A 24,271-nucleotide genomic window follows, 5' to 3' on the forward strand; every position below is an offset into this window, starting at 1 on the left:
TATAGCATACCTAGGTAAGGTATACAGCTCTCTCTTGAAATATCCAACTCTCAAGTATGTGAAAGTGGGAAACTAAAGAAAAATACAGCTGTATTGATTCACCTTCTCCCATGCTACATCAGATACTCTTTTAATAATCAACTGTTTATCAAACAAGCACCGAAAATGTCTGAAGAAGGCATCTTAGGCTCTTCTATAGTGGAATTTACTATTTGCCAAAGTGATTTGGTCATAGTAATCCCAAATAGGAACTTGTTGACAATCTCCTTTGGTAGAAAGACCAGAGAAAGATCCCATAGCAGTAGCGATGTAAACTAGATAAGAATTCATGTAAAAATGTACTGATGTTTCCACATGGCATATTTGCTGGCAAAGTGCAGTACTGATAAGTTCTCCCCAAAAGATGTGTTCTTTATTTTCCATAATTTGAAACATGAACTTATACATCCATGGCTCAAAATCAGTAGAATCTTTAAGGCCACAAATCCGACTGAGAAGGATAATGAGATCTTTATACTCTTGTTTGAAATTTGACTGATGAACAGTCTTTGGCCATCTGAAGAAATTACTTCTTTTATTGTCTAACCAGTAAAGGTTGACATACTTCTGATAATTACTCTTTTGCTCATCCCAACTGGCCAATGATTATACTTTACTCAAATCAGCACATTCTGATTTATGCGTAACCCTGAAAATTTGTTCTATAACCTCAGGATCTAGGCTAATGATAACCTTGCCGTCAGCATCTTTGGTAGTTTTCGTCTTGGGAGTAAACTGTCGTGCACATCCATAAACGTAGTCAGATTCTATAGCCACCATAGGAAATGTGGATACCAAATGAATGTTGCTTCTCCTAATGCGCTCCATTTCATGACTAGCCAGAGCTTCAACTCTTTGTAGAAAATCAGCCACATCAACATGACCAATCTTAGTGTCCAACACATTATCCAAAATAGATATGACTGAAGGAGGAGTTGCATGACCAATTCTTTATCATATTAATATTTCATTTTGCCTTTGGATTTGAATGGCGAGGACATGTCTTGTGCTTGCACTGCAACACAAAAATCGTAAAACATAAATACATCATCAGAAGGAATCTCCATACAAGTGAATTTCGGATCAGCAATGAAGATTCGAAAATGGATTGGAGACTTCAACAAATCCATCAAAATGACTTCAAAGAGAAAGCATATACATATGCAATGGAACGGAAAGCGGAATGAAATGAAATGAAAGTGAGAAAATGGAAGATGAAACGAAATGGAATGGAATGAGAATGCATGAAGGTGAAACGCATGGGAATGCGTGCAAATGAACATTGCTGATTTCAAAAGTGACTTAGTGTTTTCAAGGCATTATTACATGAAAAATGAGTACATGTAAATGCAACATGTAACGGGAAGTGAAGGGTGAAATGAGATGCAAATGCTGGTGAAGGATACACTTTACATGTATGTGCGAATGAAGGTCAAGATGGAAATCATGGAAAGATGCGGAAACATGTATTTGCTCACGAAAACACAAATGCATATGAAGGAATGGAAATGGAAAATGGAAGTGAGATAATGAGTTTTATAGTCACTTTTGGTGAAAAGGAGAAGTCAAAGTACATAGGAAGTAAAAATGACATCTTTTTAACTTTTCAAAATGTGACTTTTAATCAAAATCAGAACTTTTGGATGCAATTACACGTAAGACATTTTGTGTAATTGTGTCGTGCAAATGGAAGCGAAAAGTGAGATGGGTGAAAAAGGAAGTGGAAAATGGGATTACATGCATGTGTGGATGGCGAATGGAATGAAAAACATGTAACCGCATTTTGTTGAGTGAGAGATGAAGTGTTGTGACACGAAACAGAATGTGGAATATGGCGATGCTTTCGCATGTAATGAAGCAAAAACAAGTTCTTGGGAAAGAACACGCAATTTCTCCAAGTGGAGAAAACCGGCAAGCAAGCACAAAACACAAAACACAAAAAAAACAACGTACCTTCAAAAAATAACTCAAACATGCCAAGATGCAATGCATTTCAAAACTCGAATTCAAAATTGGGACTTGGGAAAGAACCAAAAACATGAAAATGAATAAAAACTTCATATTTAAAAGAAAAATGCACTTACCATGGCAAAGATTTTCACAAATGGCAACCATCAAGTAATTTCATGCATAAAATTAGCCAGATGAGCATGAATTAAATAGCAAGGAAGAAGAAGTCCACTTACATGAAGATTAAGTGCCAAAAATGAAGAAAAAAGATGCTCCAATGTTGAAAAATTCTCCAAAAATGGTAAGACCTTTTCCAACTTTGCAAATTCGAATGGGAGAGGGCAGCAAACAAGGATTTCTTGTTAGAAGATGCCAAAACGTGCCCTAAAAATACTCCAAGATCCAACGTTTTTGCAAATGAAAACTCATGGGATGTTTTTGGCAAAAAATGTGTTTCACAAAGGAGCTTGGGTAAATCAATTTGGTGTTTAAACACCAAAATGTTAACTCAAATGCAATGTAATCACCAAATTAGAGCAAATCGATTCATCCTCATGCAAAAACGTTGATCAAAAATGGAGGTGTTTGGAGTTTTCTTCAAAAACGTGCCCTAGGATTGAGCTCCCAAAAACGATTTTCAACATATTAAATCCATTTTTGATGCAAGGAAACTGATTACCAAGTAAAAACGCCTTGAATGGAGAAAATTTCACGCAAATCCACCAATTAAATCTCTCACAATGAGCAAAATCGGGTTCTTAGGGAGCAAATGCATGTATTTCTTCAAACTCAGACTTTTTGGAGGGCACAACAAATTTTAAAACATGCAACAAGTTAAAATCGGACCTTTTGGGATCAATAGCATGTTTTAAAATATGCAACCAAGTAAAATCGGACCTTTTTGGGTGCATAACATGTTTTAAAACATGCAAGTCATCAAAATCGGACCTTTTTGGGTCACTTGCATATTTTAAGTTACATCTCACTTTTAAGATGCAAAGACATGAAAACTTCACTTTTCATGTCATAGCATCAAAAAGGTCCACTTATGATGAACTTTTGATGTAATGACATCAAAAAGGTCCACCAAAGGAGACCTTATATGCAATGGCATGTAAAAAGTCCACTTTTGATGGATTTTTCATGCATTTACATATAAAATGTCCACTTCTAAAGGCTTTAAGTTATTTAACTCACTTAAAATTATATTAATGTTACAAAATGGGTCAAAAAACAATATTTATTCATCATATTATGAAATATAATACATAAACATCATTTTAAAGTAATATTTAAATAAGCATTTGATTTTTAAAACCAAAAATTAAAATGAAACTATATAGTTATATAGTTACTTTAAGTGAAAAATTAAAAAGTAACTCAACTTAAAATTATAACATAAAGTGTACTATAGTCACTATAAGTTATAAATTTAAAGTAAAAGTAACTTAAAAACATAACAAAAAGATAATATAATGTTATATTTTTCAAAAAGTGAATGTCAAATTGAAAATATAACATCATATTTTTAATTCGTGCTGTTTCACCTAAAATGTGCACTTTTGAGGCACTAAAACGGACATAACTCTTGATTGACAACTCTGAATGACCTCTAGGTTAGACCGAATCGAAAGGAAAAACGAAAGGTATGACATGAACAAAACCAAAGGACTAAAAACAAGCAAATGCAAACTCAAAGGCAAAGAACGGACGATGAAGGCTTCAAAAATCAAGCAAAGGCTCGACAAAAAGCAAAACGAAAAAGACTTGACGAAGGCCTTCAGTGAAACAATTTGATATTTGAATTGAAATAGATCAATCGATCAACATTAAACAATTAAATATCAAATTCAAGCTTAGAGAAATGCGAAACTAGCTTGGAAAAGTTTCGTGCTATTACCAACATTTTGTGATGACAAAATCCAGGACAATAATGGCCATCTTCAGTTGAAAGTAATATTTGCAATCATATTTAAGTTATTATTTTATGTAAAAGGACATGTATCATACGTCACGTGAAGAGTCATGTGTATGGAAATATGAAGTGTTGAATATGTGGAAATATGAAGTGTCTTATTTTTGAGACTCAAAGAGACCTTCGTGTGATTGATGAAAAGTCTTCTGCAATCTATTTATATCATTGCTTGGTATATTGTAAATTAATCAAGTGGAAACCTATGTACTTGAACTTTTATGATCAATATAATGATATTTTGTTGTGTAACTAGGTTTTTCCCTTCATTCTATAACGATATTTTGTTGTGTAACTAAGTTTTTCTCTTCATTCTAGAAGGGTTTTCGCAAGGTAATTCTGGTGTTTATTGTTTCAGTTTTGGCTCTTTCTTATTGATGTTTATCTTCATTGATTTTTTGGCTCAAAACTTAACATATATATGATATAAGTCTGATCAGAACTTATATATATTATTTCTTCAAGGAGTAATATCAATATACAAATCTGTGGTAAAGTCACTATCTAAGACAATCTGAAATTAAAAGACTATCAAAGTTCTCTCTATCATTGATCTAAATTCCTTAACATGGTATCACAGCCTAGTTAGAGAAGAATATAGATACTAAAATTTGAGTCAAAAATATCAGATTTATAATCAGAATTGAAAAAGGAGCAACATGGTGAACAGCATTAGAGTTGAGGATAGACTCGAAGGCGCTTCAAATTTTGTTTCATGGAAAATCAAGATTATAGCAATACTTCAAGAACTTGAATTGGATTCCTACATAGAAGAAGACATTAAGATGCCCAAAAATGAACCAAATAAGACGTCTTGGAAGAGAAGTAACAACAAGGCTAAGAAAATAATCATTGATGCTGTCAAAAATCACATTCTTCCATCTATCTACTTATGAATTGTTTACGACCATTCAAAATACATTTGAAATCTATAGTGCAAACCTTACCTTAAAGAAGCAGCTCTTCAATATCAAAATGATTAAAGGGAGACAATTTCATCCTACTTCTTGAGAATTTCTGAATTGAGAGACCAACTCTCTACTATTGGAAATAATGTAGATGATCTGGAACTATCTCTCATAGCCCTTAGAGGATTACCAATCTCATGGGAATCTTTTATCGAATGCATTAGTCGACCTTCTCTACCTAAATTCAATCAACTCAATAATGATTGCACTCAAGAAGAATCTCGACTAATCTCAATAGGGATCAGTCCAAATAAAGAGGGAGAAATTCAAGCACTACATGCAAATTCAAGCAACAAAGGGAAGAAAAAGAAATTTAAACGAAAGAGAGGAAATAACTATCAAAATCAGAAAAACAAAGATCTCTCTAAGGTCTAGTGCTACAGGTGTGATAACTAATAAGTTTGGACATACATATAGGCTCTGTCCAGAAAGAAAGAAAACTCAAGCAACCATAGCCGAAGTTAAGGAAGTTGAGAATCGTGTATTCTTCCTAGCCTTATCAAGTGAATTAAACTCAAACACTTTGATAATCGATAGCAAAGCATCAAGACACATAACTAAATTTATAGACCAGTTTGAAACTTTTGAAGGACATTCAACTGAAGAAGTCACCATTGGAGACAATTCCACCTATCTAGTGAAGGGAATTGGGACTTGTTTAATTCAAATAAGAACCGGAGTTACCTTACAATTGAAAGATGTTCTCTTTGTACCAGCCATCAAGAGAAATTTGGTCTCATTTCAAGCCTAGCTGATCAAGGCTATCGCGTCACTTTCCATGAAGATAAAGTTTTACTTTGGCCTAAAAATTCTAACATTAAGAATGTTATTTCTATAGGATTTAGAGATGGCAGTTTATACAAACTATGCAACAATCAAAAATATGCCTCGAGTCATGAAGTATCAAATAATAATAAAATGTGGCATGGAAGATCAGGACATCTTCGGCATAGTGGTCTACCTACCATAGGAAAGATTACTACCGGATTACCTCATCTAAAATCTGAACATACTAGAATTTGTAAAGGATGTGCTCTAGGGAAGAACATAACAGGGCCTTTTCCTTCAAGTGAACATAAGGCTAAAAATGTACTAGAACTTGTCCACACTGATATATGTGGTCCAATGTCAACACCCTCACTAGGGGGATTTCTATATTACGTAATCTTTGTTGATGATTATTCTAGAAAAACTTGGATATATTTCCTAAAACTTAAATAGTCAAATGAAGAATTGTTGAAATTCAAAGAATTTAAGCCTAAGTGGAAAATGAAATAGGGAAGAAAATAAAAACTCTATGATTAAATAATGGGGGTGAGACTATATCTGAAAATTTTTAAGAATTTTACATTTCTGTTGGGATTAAGAGGAAGAGTACAGTACCTTATAATCCTCAACAAAATGGAGTTGCAAAAAGGAAAAATAGAACCATTATTGAAGCTGCAAAAGCCATGATGCATGATCAAACATACATATCTCATTTTGGGTTGAAGCCTCAAATATAGTTGTGTACATCCAAAACAAATGCCCTCACTCAATCTTAGAGAATATAACACCTATAAAAGCCTTTACAAGGATTAAACCAAATTTAAGCCATCTAAAAATCTTTGGTTGCCACGTATAAACTCATGTTTCCAAAGAAAAGAGGACTACACTAGAACCCTCTAGGAAGAAAGTTATATTTGTTGGCTATAGCGAAACCATTTAAGGATACATAGTTTATGTTCCAAGACAAAGATCTACTGAAATCTGATGCAGGGGCATCTAAGCTTCCTGAAGATTCTGGCATTTTGGTGGAAGACTAGAGGTGCTCGACATCTCTGTGGTATTTCTCGGTTGGAGACTTGACTGAATGGACTTGGTAGAGAAGCTTGGTGCTCGGTCGAAGAAGGGTGGATGCCTGGTCATTATTGGGTGTAGTGTTGATTGAGGTGCTCAATTGTTATGATGCTCGGTCGTTGAAGGAACTCGGCATAGTTTCTAGTGCTCGACATATACTGTTGCTCGACAATGTCTGTGGTTTTGCTGATGCTCGACAGTGTGGCTTGCGGGATAGAGTTCTTGCGAATTGGATCGGCCAACTTGGTGCATTTAATGCATGAAGTGTGTGATCGTGACATGGATCGATATGGGGGTGTGTAAGGACCTATGTGTGGTCTTGGTTATTTCTCCTATGTGCATTTTATCAATGTCCTAAGTATTTTCATGTGGTTATAGTGGGTTAACAAGAGGCTTAACATTTTTGGCTTGGAGGTGCTCGGCCATCTCTGTGACATTTCTCGGTTGGAGGCTTGACCGAATGGGCTTAGTGGGGAAACTTGGTGCTCGATCGAAGAAGGGTGGATGCTCGATCATTACTAGGCGTAGTGTTGATCAAGGTGCTCGGTCGTTGAACTCAACATAGTTTCTGGTGCTCAACATATATTGTTGCTCGGCATGTACTATGTTGCTCAGCGATGCTTGTGGTTTTGTTGATGCTCGGCAAAGTGGCTTGTAGGATGGAGTTCTTGCGGATTGGATCAGCCGACCTGGTGTATTTAATGCATGTAGCGTGTGATCGTGACATGGATCGATCGGGGGGTGTGTGAGGACCTATGTGTTGTCTTGGTTATCTCTCCTATGTGCATTTAATCAATGTTGAAAACTTGGGGGCTTGTCCTAAGTACTTTCGTGTGGTTATCGTGGGTTAACAAGAGGGTTAACATTTTTGGCTTGGAGGTGCTCGGCCATCTTTGTGGTATTTCTCGATTGGAGGCTTGACCAAATGGGCTTGGTGGAGAAGCTTGGTGCTCGGTTGTTGAAGGAACTCGACATAGATTCTGGTGCTCGACATATATTGTTGCTCGGCATGTACTATGTTGCTAAGCGATGCTTGTGGTTTTGCTGATGCTCAGCAGTGTGGCTTGCGGGATGGAGTTCTTACGGATTGGATCAGTCGACTTGGTGTATTTAATGCATGTAGCGCGTGATCGTGACATGGATCGATCTAGGGATGTGTGAGGACCTATGTGTGGTCTTGGTTATCTCTCCTATGTGCATTTAATCAATGTTGTAAACTTAAGGGCTTGCCCTAAGTATTTTCGTGTGGTTATCGTGGGTTAACAAGAGGGTTAACATTTTTGTATTTAATGTTTGTTGTGAGCCGAGTTGTGGCTTAAATATGCATTTAATGTAAGGGTTTATTAATTTGTAAATTGCTAGCCCAACTTGTGGCTTAGTTAGGTATAAGTAGGGGGTTTAGGTGGAGTCTTGATTCATTCATTCAAGGGAGTGGATCAAAAGTTCAGCATGGTGTAGCTGAGAAGAGCGAAGTGTAGCAGAGCTAATAGTTGTGGCTTGGGAAACAAGGAGATTGCTTGGTGGCTTGCGAGCACAAGTTTAGATCTCGTGGGAGATTTCTTCCAGAGCGTTGTTGTGTTATAGATCTGGACTAGCTAAGATTCGGGTTGGATCTTGAGTGATCTTGCAGAACTATTACTTGCTTTGTATTTGGTCGTAACCGGAAGGCCTTACAACCCGGTAGATTGCATGTAATCAGTTGTTTTATGAATAAATAATTGAGTTTGGTATGAGATCGTGTATCTTGTGTTGTGTTTCTGGTGTGTGGTTAATTGTTGGGGGCTAGAACATCTCCATTGGGTATTTTCCTATCTTGCACATTGTCATAATCAGTAGAGATGTTAAATTTAAAAAAGATGCAGCCTACAACCTCTCTCTAAGTGTTGAAGATGATTCAATCACAAAATTGGATATAATTGAGAATCAGAGGGAGAATATTATAAAAGATCATGAACCTTCATGATGCAAGTATGAAGGTGATCACTATGTTTCACTTACTCTTTCATTAGGCTTCTTTTAAGCCTACCAAGCATATCATATGCTATCTCTTAGGATTCTCCAAGGTTAGAGACTAGGTGATTGGCCTATTCCTTATGCCATCTCACCTATTCCAAATGTCTCTATCTAACCCTTCACAAACTCAACCCCCTCTCACAATAGCCAACACCTCCACCACCTTACACCCTCCAGGATCTTTATCAACACCATACCCCTATAAACTTCCAAAAGACTTTAACTCATTGCCAACTAAGTGATTTCAAAACATTCACAAGGTTCTACACCCCTTTGTGGGCTTAAAACACCAATTCTCACAAACTGATATAATGAGGCTCTTCCTTGAAGACCTACCTTAGAGGTTTTAAGATAGGAACTCATAATCTCTCCAAACAATTACCAAAACCAAAGAGTGATTTAGGTACCCAATACCTAGCTTGACTAAAACCCAAAAACATAGATTCCCAACTACTCATTAAGGTATATAACCTGCAAGCCCAAGTCTAGCAAATAGGCCTAAAACACACCTATTAACTCCAAACTCATTAACTCTCCAAAGTACAATAACTACTGAACTTTAAAACATCATTACCTTACCAAAAACTTTCCAATTGCTGATTTTCGAACTCCTAGCTGTTGAGCGGATCAGTAAACTTCCAAACCCTCATGTTGATGAGGGTTTCACTGTTGAATCTCATGATTGGTTTCCAAACTCCAATCTACCACCTTTTCTTCCCTTGCAAATGGTTCTACAACATCCTAAGACTGAAGGCAATCTTCCAAACGTTCATGCAACTTATACTCACACCTCTGCCACATTCTTACTTACAGACTTGCTGTATTTCCATGGCAACAGCAGTGAATTGCTGATTCTCGGGCATCTCCATTACAAGAAGCAAAGATGGTATATCAATTTAATAAAATGGAAACTATAACACCCAAGGGAACCTTTAAGTCTTTCCCAATCTTTATATAATGAAAGTATGCAGCAATTATGATCAGTTAACCTGAAACTACAATTAGTCTGCTGTTCAACCAGTGAATACAGAGAACTACATCAATAACCTGTGATGCTAGGTATAGATGCTGTATTAATATTGATACACACCTTCATTATCATATACAAGGAAGCTCCAAAATCATCACAACCACAAATTCCAGGACAATATGTCAGGGCAGCATTCAAATACCAATAGATGTGCAGATTTTCACCAAAATACTGACTTTATTATAAAAAAACCATACACATGCTCTTCACCTTTCTTCACCACATATCCTCTCTCTCTCTCTCTACATGAAAGTTCATTGTTTTATACACAAACATGACCTTTCAACTCCCCTAATGGCTCGTCCAAGGTGGATGACTGTTCACCTTGTACAAAACTTGTCATTTTGCAAAAATTGTTGATAGCAACTTTTTGTCAATTTTACAATTTTTGCATAGTTTGCATTTTATGCTCTAATAGACTTTCTAGACACCCTAAATAGGTCCAAAGGTTCATCATGACATCTTAACACTACATTATATTCCATTTATGCCCTTGCATGGCATTTTCCCACTTTTGACTCACTTTGAACCATAACAAGAAATCGGTCAACATGACCTTAATTTGAACACTTAATAACATGATTTGAAACAACTAATTCCCTAATCTATCGAGACTCAAAACATACTAAATAAGACTCAAAATTCCATGGGAGAGGTGCTCCTGCACCACTTCATCATCGAATCCTAAGAATGCTGAAATTCCTAACAAGGAAAGACCACTGTAGGCAAGAAAAATGATTGAAGAATATAATGTGGAACCTAATGAAGTATTTAGAGAAAGTAAGAGAACAAGAAACCAAACATGTTGTGTTGCACTCATGACTGAGCTTACTAAAACTGAACCATCAAATGTTGAAGAGGCCTTGACATGTCAAGCTTGGAAAGATGCGATGATCAAGGAATACCAATCTATCTTAAAGAATGATGTCTGGGATGTTTGTAATGTCCCCTTCTCTGCGCTAGGCCTACTAGCACCTTGTTGGTCTATCTTTCCATCCGGATAGACTAATGGCATTAATCTTGAGGATGCCAACCAATCACAGAAATCTATTTGGTTTCATTGGGGAAATATTTAAGTTGTGGAGCTTTTCCATAGCTAAGTCACTTTATTTTATAAAGTTGATTTATAAAGTTACTTTATGACTTAAAAGTCATTTTATAACAAAAGTAACTTAAGTAACTAAAAGATGAAAATGGCTTTTATCCCACACTGCCTAGTTGTTTGTATTTCCCCACATATCGAGGTTATAAAAGCAATGAGCTTCATTGGGATTGTCGTCGTGAAATATATCAACATATTAAAATGAAATTGGTTGCTTAATGTGATTGGTTGCTCTTGAGGACGAAACCCCTTAAGGCAAGTGCGAGGAGTTGGACGTAGCCCCAGCTGCTCATTGGATACGTCATTCTTATGAAGTTTGTTGGTGAACTATTGTTCCTATTGAGTCTGCACCAAGAGTACGTTGATTGAAGCAGGCAAGCACAAGGAGGAGTATGTTAGCTGCTATCTATGGCCGTGGAATCCAATTGCAAGGCGAGGAGATCCCTCCATATGATAATGCAATAGATAGCCATTCAGCCAACAAGAGTATTGGACGTAGTACTATAGGTCAAAAACATAGGAAGTAACAATAGCAAGTGCTTCAGTTCTTCACCACAGAAAGCAAGAGTGAGGTACGGGTATCTAGCATTAGAAGTAGGATCTCAAGCATCATACGTATCACTTACAAGAAGGTTGCGGGTTGGTGAGCATCAACCATAGGTACGGGGAGTAGGAGCAAACTCGACTACAGGCCAACAGATTGTCAGGCCCGATAAGAAGCAGGTAATACCACACTCCAGTGACCTGTTCATCTACGGCAACAGGACTCTGTGACACTAATCAACCAAATCCTGAGTCGTGCAAACTGCCAATTCTCTCACGGCATACCAGGTTCCGATTTCTATTTTCCTTGAATGTTCATTGTTGCATAAAATGACAGTACTGTGGTTTAAATATGTGATTGGATGTTGTTTTGGAAGTTATTGTAAACTCTGAACATTAATTTTTAAATATTCCCAATACTCTATTACTGTTACAATTGTCTTGCAGGAGAATTTTTATGCTTGTTGAGAGTCATAGACACCAATACCCATGTTATGGTCAGTTTGATTAACTTAGATCAGTATTATACGGGTTTGGATTCTCACAATGTCATACCTAGACCTAAATACAAATTAGTTGTCTCTTCAAAATGGTTATTCAAAATCAAATATGCATCAAATGGTAGCACTGAAAAACTCAAAGCCAAATTTGTTGCCAGGGGGTTTTTGCAAAAGGCTGCAATTGATTATGAAGAGACTTTTGCCCTTGTTGCCCGATATACATTTGTAAGAGCCATTATTGCCATTGCAGCATCAAAAGTGTGGAAGAGAAATCAAATGGACATCAAGACTGCTTTTTTAAATGGTGTTATTGAAGAAAAAGTATATATAGAACAACCCGGAGGTTTTGCTACACATGACAGAAATCTTTATGTATGCAAACTGAAGAAATCTCTCTACGGCCTTAAGCAAGCTCCTAGGGCTTGGTATGAAAGAATAGACAGTTATCTCTCCAAATTAAGATACTCCAAAAATGAAGCTGATCCTAACATATATTTCAAATATCTAATGGTGACATGTTAATACTTGTTCTCTATGTTGATGACTTATTAATAACAAGGGAAGTTCATCTTATTGCAAAATGCAAAGAAGAACTTGTGGCTGAATTTGATGTGAAGGATCTAGGTCTTTTGCACTATTTTCTAGGTCTAGAAGTATGGCAAAAGGAGAATTGCATTTTCCTAAATCAAGGAAAATACACCTCTAATATCTTGACTAGATTTGGTTTATGATGGATTGTAAACCTCTATCTACTCCGATGGAAACAAATCTTCATAAGCTTAAAATTAAAGCAACAGATTTAGAAACTATAGATCCTGCATACTATAGACAAGTTATTGGATCTCTTATGTATTTGGTAAACACTCGCCCTGATATCTGTTATGCTACTAATGTGTTAAGTCATTTCATGTGCAAACCTAAGAAGATTCACCTAATAGCTGCCAAGCATATTCTGAGATACTTGCATGGTACTATTGGACTTGGCCTGAAGTATGAAAATGTTGAGATACGACTCCAAGGGTATTATGATTCCGACTGGGCAGGCAGTTCCATTGATCGTAGAATTACTATTGGGTGTTGTTTCAGTTTTCCAAGGGTATTATGATTCCAACTGGGCAGGCAGTTCCATTGATCGTAGAATTACTTCTGGGTGTTGTTTCAGTTTTAGATTGACTATGATTTCTTGGTTTAGTAGAAAACAGTCAGCAATTTGCTCTAAGTTCCACTAAAGTTGAAGATATGGCTACTTCCATGGGAGCTCGTGAAGCAATGCGGCTGAGGAAGTTACTAGTTGGACTATTTGGGAAGCCCCTGAATCCCACTGCGATTCACTGTAATAAACAAAGTTGCATCAAACTTTCGGTAAACCCGGTCTTTCATAATCAATCTAAGCATATTGAAATCCCTTACCATTACATAAGAGATATGGCAGACAGAGATGTTATCAAATTGGTTTACATCAATACTGAAGAGCAAGATGCAGACATATTTATCAAGCCACTTGGAAAGTTAAAAGTGGAGTACTTCAGTAAACTTGGTATGACTAAATTGTAATTATAATTTCTAAGCTTGAATCTTTGTATTATGTAATTAATATATTCATGAATATATAAATGTTGCAATATTGCATTTATGTGCTATGTCAAGAAAGGTGACGATCTTTCATGGGATGTATGTGTAAGGTCACTATTGTAAGGTGACGACCTCAACAATAGTTTGACCTGTCATCATGATAGACTACATTAACTTGTTGTCATGGAATGTGCCAAAATTCAGGATAACAAGTGTGTCAAGATTGACTACATTAAGTTGCTGTCCCGAAATGTGTTGGATATCTTGATACTAATTATATTGTGTTTACTTGTTATCACTTAGTGTTTTCCCAAATTGTGTCGGTGATTATGATAACAAACATATCATGATTGACTCCTTTTAGTTGTGTCCCGAACTGTGTCAAATTTCATGATATGTAGATAGTTATTACCATGATTGACTATAGTTATTGTTGTCCCAAAATGTGTCGGATGTCATGATAAGATGGACTATTTATATCTAAGATTGTGATATTTATGACATTGAAGACTTTATTGTCATCCTAAGATCAAAGTTGTTATCTGATAGACTTCATTCCAATGTTGTCCGAGAGTGTTGGTAATCTAATAACTCATGGTGTTATGAAATCGCATATATCATTGATAGCACTATAACTTGATGTCAATGCATTTCTGATCATGAAATACTTATGACTATTAAATCCTCTTTTGCTAAGAGGGAGTGTTAAGAATGTAGCTTCATTCGAATTGAAGCATGTAATTAATTATTATTAAATCGATATATATTTGAATTTGTGAATTATGATATGAACAGTGTTTGTATGTGTGTGTGTGTCACACACACACACACACACATATATTTATATATATATTTATATATATATATATATATATATATATATATATATACATATATATATATATATATACACATATATACATGTTTATATATATATTTATATATTTATATATATATACATATATACATGTTTATATATATATTTATATATTTATATATACATGTATATACATATATACATGTTTATATATATATATATATACTAGATAGTTCCGAGAATCACGGCCATTCATGCGATTCGATGATTCGATTCAAACCAAAAGATTTTTTGTGAATCAGTGAATCAAATCAGCGATAAAGGGTTTATTAAATAAGTTACTCATTAAATTTCAAGAGGTTTTTTAATTTGCCAATTCATGGCCAATTCACAATTTGATTCAGCCTTTCCAATTCCAATTCTTGTTACTTTGATATATTATTACAAACACTCTTATATAAATATTGAATAGAAACATGGAATAATAACATCTGCTTAACAGCAGAGTGATTAACATTCTTATTACCCATTATCGGGCATCATATCTAATTATGTGATTTAATATTAACATTGCCTGATGGTCATAATTAGCGATTAGTATTGAATTGGTGACTTTGTATTAGTGATGTGGTTAAGGCCACAAAGGGCCATGACTCCCCGTGGCATAAGCCACAGAGGGAGTCATGTCCCTTCGTGGACTTAACCCCCAGACATCATATATATCAGATATCGATGACTGCTGTTATGACATATCAATAAAAGTGGCAATACAATTCTATACAGCAGTCATTCGACTCACTATTTCAATATCATTCAAAGTAATTTACAGATCATTGAATCAGAGATCATTAACATATTCATCATACAGTTAATAGATCTATTGACAGCAACAGTACACATATTATCTCAGTTGAAGTCTGAGATATATATATGATATAAGTCTGATCAGATATATATATTATTCTTCAAGGTCTGATCAGATATATATATTATTCTTCAAGGTCTGATCAGATACTTATATATATTATTCTTCAAGGAGTAATATTAATATACATATCTGTGGTTAAGTCATTATCTGATGCAATCTGAAATTAAAAGACTATCAAAGTTCTCTCTATTGCTGATCCAGATGCCTTAACATGTCTCTCTTGTGCTATCTCTTGAGCTTCTAGATCTCGGCATTACATTCATTGTCTTCAGCAAATTCTAACAATATTGAATATCATAAAATTCGGATGAAGTTCGGAAGGGGTTAAAATTCACTGAAATTCATGGATGAAATTCAATGTATCCTATGACTTAGCAAATATGTATGTATTTCTGATTTTTATTGTATTGAAACATTGATGAACCCAAAACAAACCCAACTATCAAAAACAAACTGATTGGACCAGTAAACCAAACTATTGAACCCGAACCCGATGCAATAACTTAGTTTGAGATGATAATGATAATAAGACTTATAGAAAAACAATGATGGTATTAATACATAATGTGAACTTCTGTAAGCTCATGTCTCCCAAGATATTTTGATTGATGGACAAAAGGCATCACACAGCAGATTGATCTGATTGGGCCCCAAGGAAAGCAGTTGGACAGAAGTAACCATCAAGCTCTCCAAGACAATCATTGCTAAGGTCCCTATAACAGAACAAATCATTTGCAAGCCCTATTACAGAACAAATCAAGTGCAAGTTATCAAGGAACGCATTTATCACCTGACACCCATTGTAATTTCATGTTTTTGTAGCATGTGATGAATAATTAACTATAGCAAGTGTAAAGCACAGCAGTTAGTCATTTTCCATCAAGTTCTTCTTTTTTATTCCTTTGCTAAAGGAACTTGTATTTGGAACAGACAAATACAGTGAACTCGGCACCAGCACCATGCCACATATGAGTTAAATCACAATGTACAATAATAAACTAATCAAGATTTTATAGGATGTATATACCAAGTTTCAAATCATTGAATAAAATCTTGCCACTCAAGAAATCCATGACCAAAATTCCGACTAATGAAGCATCTCTACCATAAGGAAAATTAAAAACAAATTCAAAGTTCAACTATTGTTACCTTTCCAGATTTCAACATCCTCGGCTAGTTTTTGATAAACAGGAGTAGCTGACCATACAAAGTAGCCCCCAGGTCTTAAAATGCGGTCTAACTCCAGAAGAAGCCTGCCACCTGTAAGATTTAACAACTATGTGATTTTTAAAGTACCTGCAAACATATAAATTTGAAATAAAGATACTATTACACCTAATAAGTTGCATTCAGTTGAATCCTTAAAGACTGTACCATCAGCATGCCATGGGACCCTGCATCTGGCGCAATGCACAATATCAAAGGCAACACTTGGAAAGGGTAGCCTTTGAGTGCCCATGACTGCAGATATTGCAGGAATTCCTCGTTCCAGAGCAAGCTGAACTTGTGCTTCGTGCTCATCCTTCGGTGCAAAGGACATAGTTAAAACATCTCTTTCAAAGAGAAATCCTCCTAGACTGGCAACACCACAGCCAACATCCAGCACTACCCGACTATGCTTACCCCATGCAATGTCAGGTACAATCTGCTAAAACCCAAAACCAAGTCAAGATCAATATTTTGATGATTCAAAATAAGGTTTACAACTGCCAATGCTTATTGACCATTAAAATCCTTACAATTTATCCAAGTTTTTGTTGTGCCACTAAAAGCCTTACAAAAACCATGCCTATAGGTACATGACTCTGAGTTATCCAAAACATATAATCAGATAGATGATAAACTTTTAATAATTACTTTCCTAAGAAAGGTTTATACGTGTCCCTAGAGGCTTTGACCTTTCCTAGAAATCACAGACATGTCAGAGGTCTGAAAACATTGCCAACCAACCCCAAAAGAATGCAAAACTTTGGGGATATGCACCCTTCTCTGATTTGAGGAACATTTCTAGTACATCCTCATATTCCTCAACCATCCTGGGGATGACCTGCGGTATTAAAAATAATGCAAATAATTGGGAACATCTCTCCCATGTAGGGAAATTTGGAAGACAACCTGCTATTCCTCGACCATCCTATGGATGTAAAGCTATTACCAGCAGTTTTTACATTAAATACTTTTGATACAAACAACTCTTTAAACTACTAAAAACTGACATTTATATGAGGGACCTGCAAAGCCCTCTAACTGAAAAACACATCTAAAACATTGCTTAACTCTAACCTATTTTCTTCTTATAACTTCACACTTGTTTTACCATTTTACAATTTATATTTTGCAAGCAGGAAGAGGAAAACAGAAATGAGAGGATGAAGCATAAAGAAGAATGATGGAAGTCAAATTTCAAGACATCATTCACCAGGCATATTGATCCATATATTTTTATTTTTATTTTGTTATGTTTCATGTTTATTTTTTTTTTATTGTTTACAAATAAATTCAAAGAATATTTTGGATAACATATTGTGATCAAACTTTCTCAATCATGGCAATGATGTTTTCATTGGTTGGACTCCAATGAGTAGTCAGAAGACTTCTAGGAAGTTAACTTCATATCATTCTTCAAGTCGACTCTTCATATAACTCTTTGGTCCAATAAAAGGTGATCATACTTTTTTGTTGGATAGAACATCTGTTTTGTTTGTATTTTGGATTACTAGAGTCTATTATATGAAAATATGCTCAGGTGGGAACCATATATCACATAGATTATCAGAAAATATAAAAGAGACTTAAATATGCAACAGTTTCAAGTTTCAGTGTTGAGCTGTTGACAGTTTGTGTTCAAGGTTTGAAAATTCCAGGTTCAGTGTCCATGGTTCGCTTAGTCAAGTTTGGGGTTAAGGGCTATAGTAGTCAAGGTCCCAAATTCCTTAATTCCAGTGTGCAAGGTTTTTTGTGGACTTGCATGAGAATTCAAAATGCAAACATGTCGCCATTAAAAACCAATTACTAGCACGAAACCACCACATGCATAAAACTTCAAATGGATTTGGGATTTACATCCTCATCATCAAACTAAGAATAAATTCATACAAAGATGCATCAAACCTATTTAAAGGCAACTCTGAAGGGCAGACTCCAAAACTTGGCTGGCAAATGATAATTAAAGACCAAATCAGGGAAAAAAAGCAACCTCGGAAATATTACATTTAAAGATCTATGAATTTATAATTCAGTTAAACCTAGTCAACTAAACAACTAGGAAATGTCAATCAAGGTAACACATGGACCTTGATCATCTCAAATTTCATTGAATGAAGGAAAAACTTCGAAAGTACGGTGTTACATTAGATTGTGTCCTTGTTGACTAGCCATCTATCCTGGATGTCTGTTTCTTGCCCTGAGATGGCATCCATAAATTCTTAGTAAAGATTTAACTCTGGCATGTACTGTTGCTTTGTTTTCAGTAATAATACACCAAGAGTTTCCAAATTTCAGCAGTCTATCTCAGTTATATCTTAGATTTTAGTTTCCATCAGTCACATATTTCATTTATTTGACATATTTCGAGCATTACATCACTTCAGATTTTATACCTGTGCAATTCCAAAGTTTTATGCTCCTCTATTAGTTTCTGTTGCATGTGAATTTCTATTTCAGAAATCAAGTGTTTCAATTGAATATCTGAAATCTCCAGTCCACTATGATTTGTTCAAACTTCATATTCTTCTGGATTTGACCGTGTAGATTTTATTGTTGCCAAAAGAATATGAATAAAGCTTTTCAATTTCAGAAATTTGAAATTTCAATCTATCAAATGCCAGAAAGTTCCACAGCCCATAAAGATAATACAAATTGCTTCCGGATTTTGCAATAAAAAACATACATGATCAAATCCAGAAGCAAATCGTATTATTTCATTCTATTTTTTCAGGAATTCCAGAGGTTCGGTTCTGAGTTGTGTTGGTAAACAGTTTGTCCCTCTTGCTAACTTGGCTTTACCTTGATTCTCAATGCCCAAAATATGAGGAAACAATCTGCCTACAACAGATTGGATCACTAATCCCTGAATTTTAAGGGTACAGCTCCGCTCTACAAAGATATGCAGTGAATTGTGTTTTTAGTAGATAAAAAGGGGGATGCTCTTAACCTGAGAGCAATAGAGGCAAACCAGGATGCTCATAACTACAAACACCCCAGGCAGAGATAGATTTGGGCAACCTATAACACCCAGTAGAATGGATATCACAAGCTACCTTAAAGTCCTTCTAATACTATTCCTACTCCAATCTAAATGCAGATTGGTCCTACTGAAATGCAATCTAGGGAGAGAGCAGAGATGCACATGAAAGATGAAATAGAATCCACCTTGACTGATAACCCTTTACCAAAATGGAATCTGATAAGGAATTAACAGCTCCAAATGCATTTGTCCTACCATCCCATAGAAACTACTCTGAAATGCAAGGTTAGCTCAGCTGAAGGAGTCAACGATAAAGAAACCTAGGCAAGCTAGTCCTAAATGGCATCAGAACATCACATTACCTAACTGCAAACATTATACAAATCCTTCATTCCACCTAATTCTTCGATTCTCACTCAAAATCTAGAAATGCAGGGGGAAAAGTTGGACAAAATTGTTGATCCTTTATTGATTGAAACGAAATTACATATATAGGCCTCCTTCTTTGGGTTCTTGGCCATTTACAATCATTATTACATGGAAGACAAACAGTCTTCAAATACATTCAATTATTGCATTACCACAGCACTGGAATGTCAATAGTTATCCGTTACATATCAAAGGAGAAGAAGAGATTAAACAGAAGGGATAAGAATAGAGAAGGTCAACCGTTATATTATCACTAAAACATGCAAAAAACCTTAAGATTCTTCCTTCTGGCATCAATGGATTCTTCTACACATGTTCATTATCTATTAATGCTCCAATCAATGCTACAGTTCACTCTGCAACTGAAAAGATTCAAACTCATCGATGAAACATTGGTTATGCCTTTGAAAACTTCTTTTACGTTCGACCAACCCTTAACTTTAAATATGAGTCGTTGATCTTGCAACGGATGGTTGTGATTAGATCTTCATCTTTTAATAGGTCCTTATATTACTTTTCCTTAATACTCCTTTGTTGGGTGCTCAGTGGGGTTGTGGACACGTGGCATTATTCCGGAGACTTTCTCCAAAACTTTTTATCCTTCAACATTTAGGCCTGAAACACGAATAGGGTCATTCAATCCTTGTTGATCGAACGGTGTGTAACTGTACTTGGGTGGGCCCACCCTTTATGAACAAATGAGATCAACAGCTCCCTACCATAATAGATGTGACATCAAGTATGCCACATGTCCTCCTTCCGGAGACTTTGTGAATACAAGACGACTGTTGCCCAAAATCGGCCCGAAATTCATTCAGAGTTGTTGATCTAATCTCCATCCGACGGTTAGGAATGATTCTTCAATAGATTGGCTTTTCAACCCTTATCGTGGCTAATAAGACTGCACAATCACCATTGATTTGAATGCATTGACAACCCAAAATCATTTGGCTCCATCTACATGATGACTACATGAATTCTTCGCTTAAGATGACTTGTTCTTCAACAGCATGGCTCGGTGTCTTCATGAAACTCTTCCTTTGAATGTGACCTATTGCAGAACCTTCACCTTGGCATTCTTTATGGGTTAGATCGTCAATATCTAGAGCTCTTTTATAGCTTTCTTCTCATCTTGAACACTTTGAGACATGCCCATGCATCCTATAATCACCTAGCTGACTAGATAACATTTGATCACTCAATTTCCCGCATGGTGAGCATAGAGAGAGGGTAGATGAGAAGAAAGCCATCCTAGAGGGCATACTAAACTGACTTGACACATGTTACATTAAATTATCACTCAGTTTAAAAGCTCAAAATAGGGTAACCTAAAGTATACCAACAAGTTGTTAGTTGGATGTGCCTTTAAAATTTCAACCAAATCCTAAAGCTCTAATATTTCTAGTTTACTTGTGCTCTTCGAAGTATAACTTCTCTTTTCAGTTGAGATGGGTGATACAATTTACTACCACACCAATGGTACCAGAACACATTTTTGCCCTAATGAGAGAGCATCAAAATTATATAGAGCATTGGAGAGGAAATTGCTAGAGACTTTGTGGAACCCAATTAAAACCTTCTTCAACAGAAGCCAAACTCATATTTAATGATTATTCCACGTTAGATATGAAGAAAATCTAGAATAAAATTTGGAGGCAAAATTGGTTTTACCCGGAGCGATGCTATAAATGGAATGAACAAATAGTAAATACCAAAGAAAATCTATAGAATGACCTGTGCATGTGAGAGATCCAAGTTTTTAAGATATAAAAACAAAAAACTGTGGATTCGTGAATAATATTAAACTATTTATAAAATTTGATAGTTTTGTATTAAACAATGGAGATGAAGTCTCCATAAATAGAAAAGTATAAGATGATGTTTCTAAACAAAACAATGTTAACTGAATATAAAAATAGAAACTAATAAAACTAAACTCTCTAAAGATGACCATTAGGAACATTACATTATTATCTCAATACCCTACCTTAACGGTCGTCATACTAACTGCCCTACATACCCTATAGAAGGCAATTTGCAGGTCTTTTGGTCATGGATGCATAGAAGGATGCCCCCTTCTCATTAGAACACTCTGCAACTAGAGCTTGCTCCTTAGACCCTTCCTCGAATTTGCAGAACTTCTAGAAATAACCAAGATAACCACAAACCATCTAACCTGGTGTTGGGAAACAAAGGTATCACTCCTTGTAGCCAGAGACACCAATATGAAATTGAAACACAATTTTGAGAGAAAATTGGCAAACCCTTTTGAAGACCGTTGCCCTAGCAACTCTAGGTGTGATCCATAATAGCTGAAGGAAGCCACAATTTTGGTGGAAAATTTTGACAAAACTCTCCAATGATTTTTTTTAGGAAAAGTCAAAAACCCCTGAGACTAGCAACACCAATCAAGATTTCTAGAAAAGATTTGAAGATAAAACTGAAAAAATTTGTTAAAAACCCAATACACAAAATCCGAGATAAGGGTCAAAATACAGAACTTTTTTTTTGAGGAAAACTGGTAAAACCCTTTTACAAAACAATTTTTGAGAAAATCAATACAAAACCCACAATATTTTTTTAAGGATATAAATTATAAAATCCTCCAAAAAAATTAAATAGATGAATTTCTTAACACCCATCCAAATTTATTTTTTTGGAGATACAATTGTTAAATGTAGGAGTTGAGAATCCAACTCCGCCAAGATCACCTGCAATGCAAATAGCTTGCTGAAGAGAAACCTAGGGAGCAAAGAGTTTGAAGCAAATACCGCACAAGAGAATATTTCACAATAGAAAATTAGAATTGCTATGTGAATGGAATAAATTTACAATGAGAGAGAGGTCGCTTATAAAGACCTCAAGGAAGCTTGTAGAACAAGCTTGGAAGGTGGTAGAAGATAAATTTGACAACTAAGCACACTTTTCACAAAAAGGTGGAACATGCTAGAAGGAAACAAACTCCCATGTTGTCAACAATTTATCTCTACAACTATTAACTACATGCATTTACCTAAGTAAGCTTAAGTAATAGAATAAATAATTAATTAATTATTTACTCTAACACCCCCCCTTAAGTGCAACTTATGGGAATGCCTTAAGCTCACAAAAACTAAAATGAAATGTAGGATGGGTCCCAGCAACAAGACCATGTTAGGTACCCATGTACAATGCAAAAAAATGCAACCTCAGAAAATGGAGAAAGAGGGAAAACCCCATGGGAAAAACCCTCCTCCAAAAAGAGGTAAAACCAACATACTGAAAAAAACATGAAGTGAAGGAAGGAAGGCCTCAACCAGTCCCCCCAAGGACAACTTCCATAACCCCGAGCATAGACCGCCACGTCATCATTGCCACATGGCCTCTTTTTTGCTGCAACAATTGCTTGGCCGTCAATTTTAAGCCAGTAGAATGCTGACATCAGCACTGCATCATGTGCCCCTTGCACCTCTTCAAGGTCATTTTGGACCTACCTTTAGTTTTTTGGCCATAACTTAAGCATACGGAAGTATTTTTCCGATCCGAAAGAAGCGTCGAAAAGCTGGTTCCGAGACGGAGACATTAGTGCAAGTATTTTCAAATTTTGATGCATTTTTGTTGCCCATTTTTTCAGTTGAAGTCCGAAGTTCTATTTTTGACTCCGGCATGCATATCTTTTGCATCCCATGTCAATTTTTTGAAAACGTTATATTTTTGGAAAGCTGATATTGTCATCTTTTCAGAAATGTCGTCCTTTTCCTTAGATTTTGGCCCATGCTCTTTCTATCATGTTTTTGGCATTTTTGCTCTATGGTGGATATCTTGGGTGTTTCAGGTCCGAGGATCGTTTTCCTGGCATGGTTTCTTTTGTTTTAGGCTATACTTTCTTTTTTGCCAACTTTTTCCTTGTTTTGATCATTGTAGACATCATGTGTAAGCACTTTTGTATACGCACTAAGATAAAGTGTCACTCTTGCATTCCGAGGGTCATGAACGTTGTTTTGAGTCAATTGTACATGCACTATTTTTATAAAGCAACATGGGGGGGATAGTTGTTTGCTGTTTTAGGCATTCTCCCTTTGTCAAGTGAGTGTCCCTTCCACGACATTAGCCCCATGCAGCGTCGTTGTGACCGTGTCTTTATAGGTGTTTGTACCTCTTCCTCTCTCGTCGTTCTTGGTTCGTCTGCAGGAAATTTTTGGCCCACCTTCTCAGTTGCCTGTCATCTCACCCCGTATGCATTAAGGGGGGGTTATGCTGTTGCTCTAATGCATCCTTCGTTCAATGGTTCGATAGTGTGAACTATGTATTCAGTGGTTGATCCTATATACAAGGCGATTGCAATGGCTGGCTACCTATGCATTTTGGTGAGATGAATCATCTACCATATAAACACACTCGGTT

At 35.9% G+C, this 24,271-nt stretch overlaps 1 protein-coding gene across 3 annotated transcripts in view; it reads right to left on the reverse strand.

Annotated features, from left to right (window-relative positions):
- Positions 1 to 24,271, reverse strand: part of LOC149575936 (putative methyltransferase PMT24) — a 63,590-nt gene that overhangs the window by 22,182 nt on the left and 17,137 nt on the right. For all 3 annotated transcript variants that reach the window (XM_089816028.1, XM_089816025.1, XM_089816032.1), the window contains exons 5-6: positions 16,648 to 16,918; positions 16,423 to 16,533 (exon numbers count right to left, since the gene is read on the reverse strand). In XM_089816028.1, the coding sequence (XP_089672154.1) occupies positions 16,423 to 16,533; positions 16,648 to 16,918 (382 nt within the window). The remainder of the gene's footprint in view (positions 1 to 16,422; positions 16,534 to 16,647; positions 16,919 to 24,271) is intronic.

Source organism: Cupressus sempervirens, chromosome 1 (genome assembly GCF_028749045.1).
Source record: "Cupressus sempervirens isolate cs-2001-9-10 chromosome 1, ASM2874904v1, whole genome shotgun sequence".
NCBI lineage: Eukaryota > Viridiplantae > Streptophyta > Pinopsida > Cupressales > Cupressaceae > Cupressus > Cupressus sempervirens.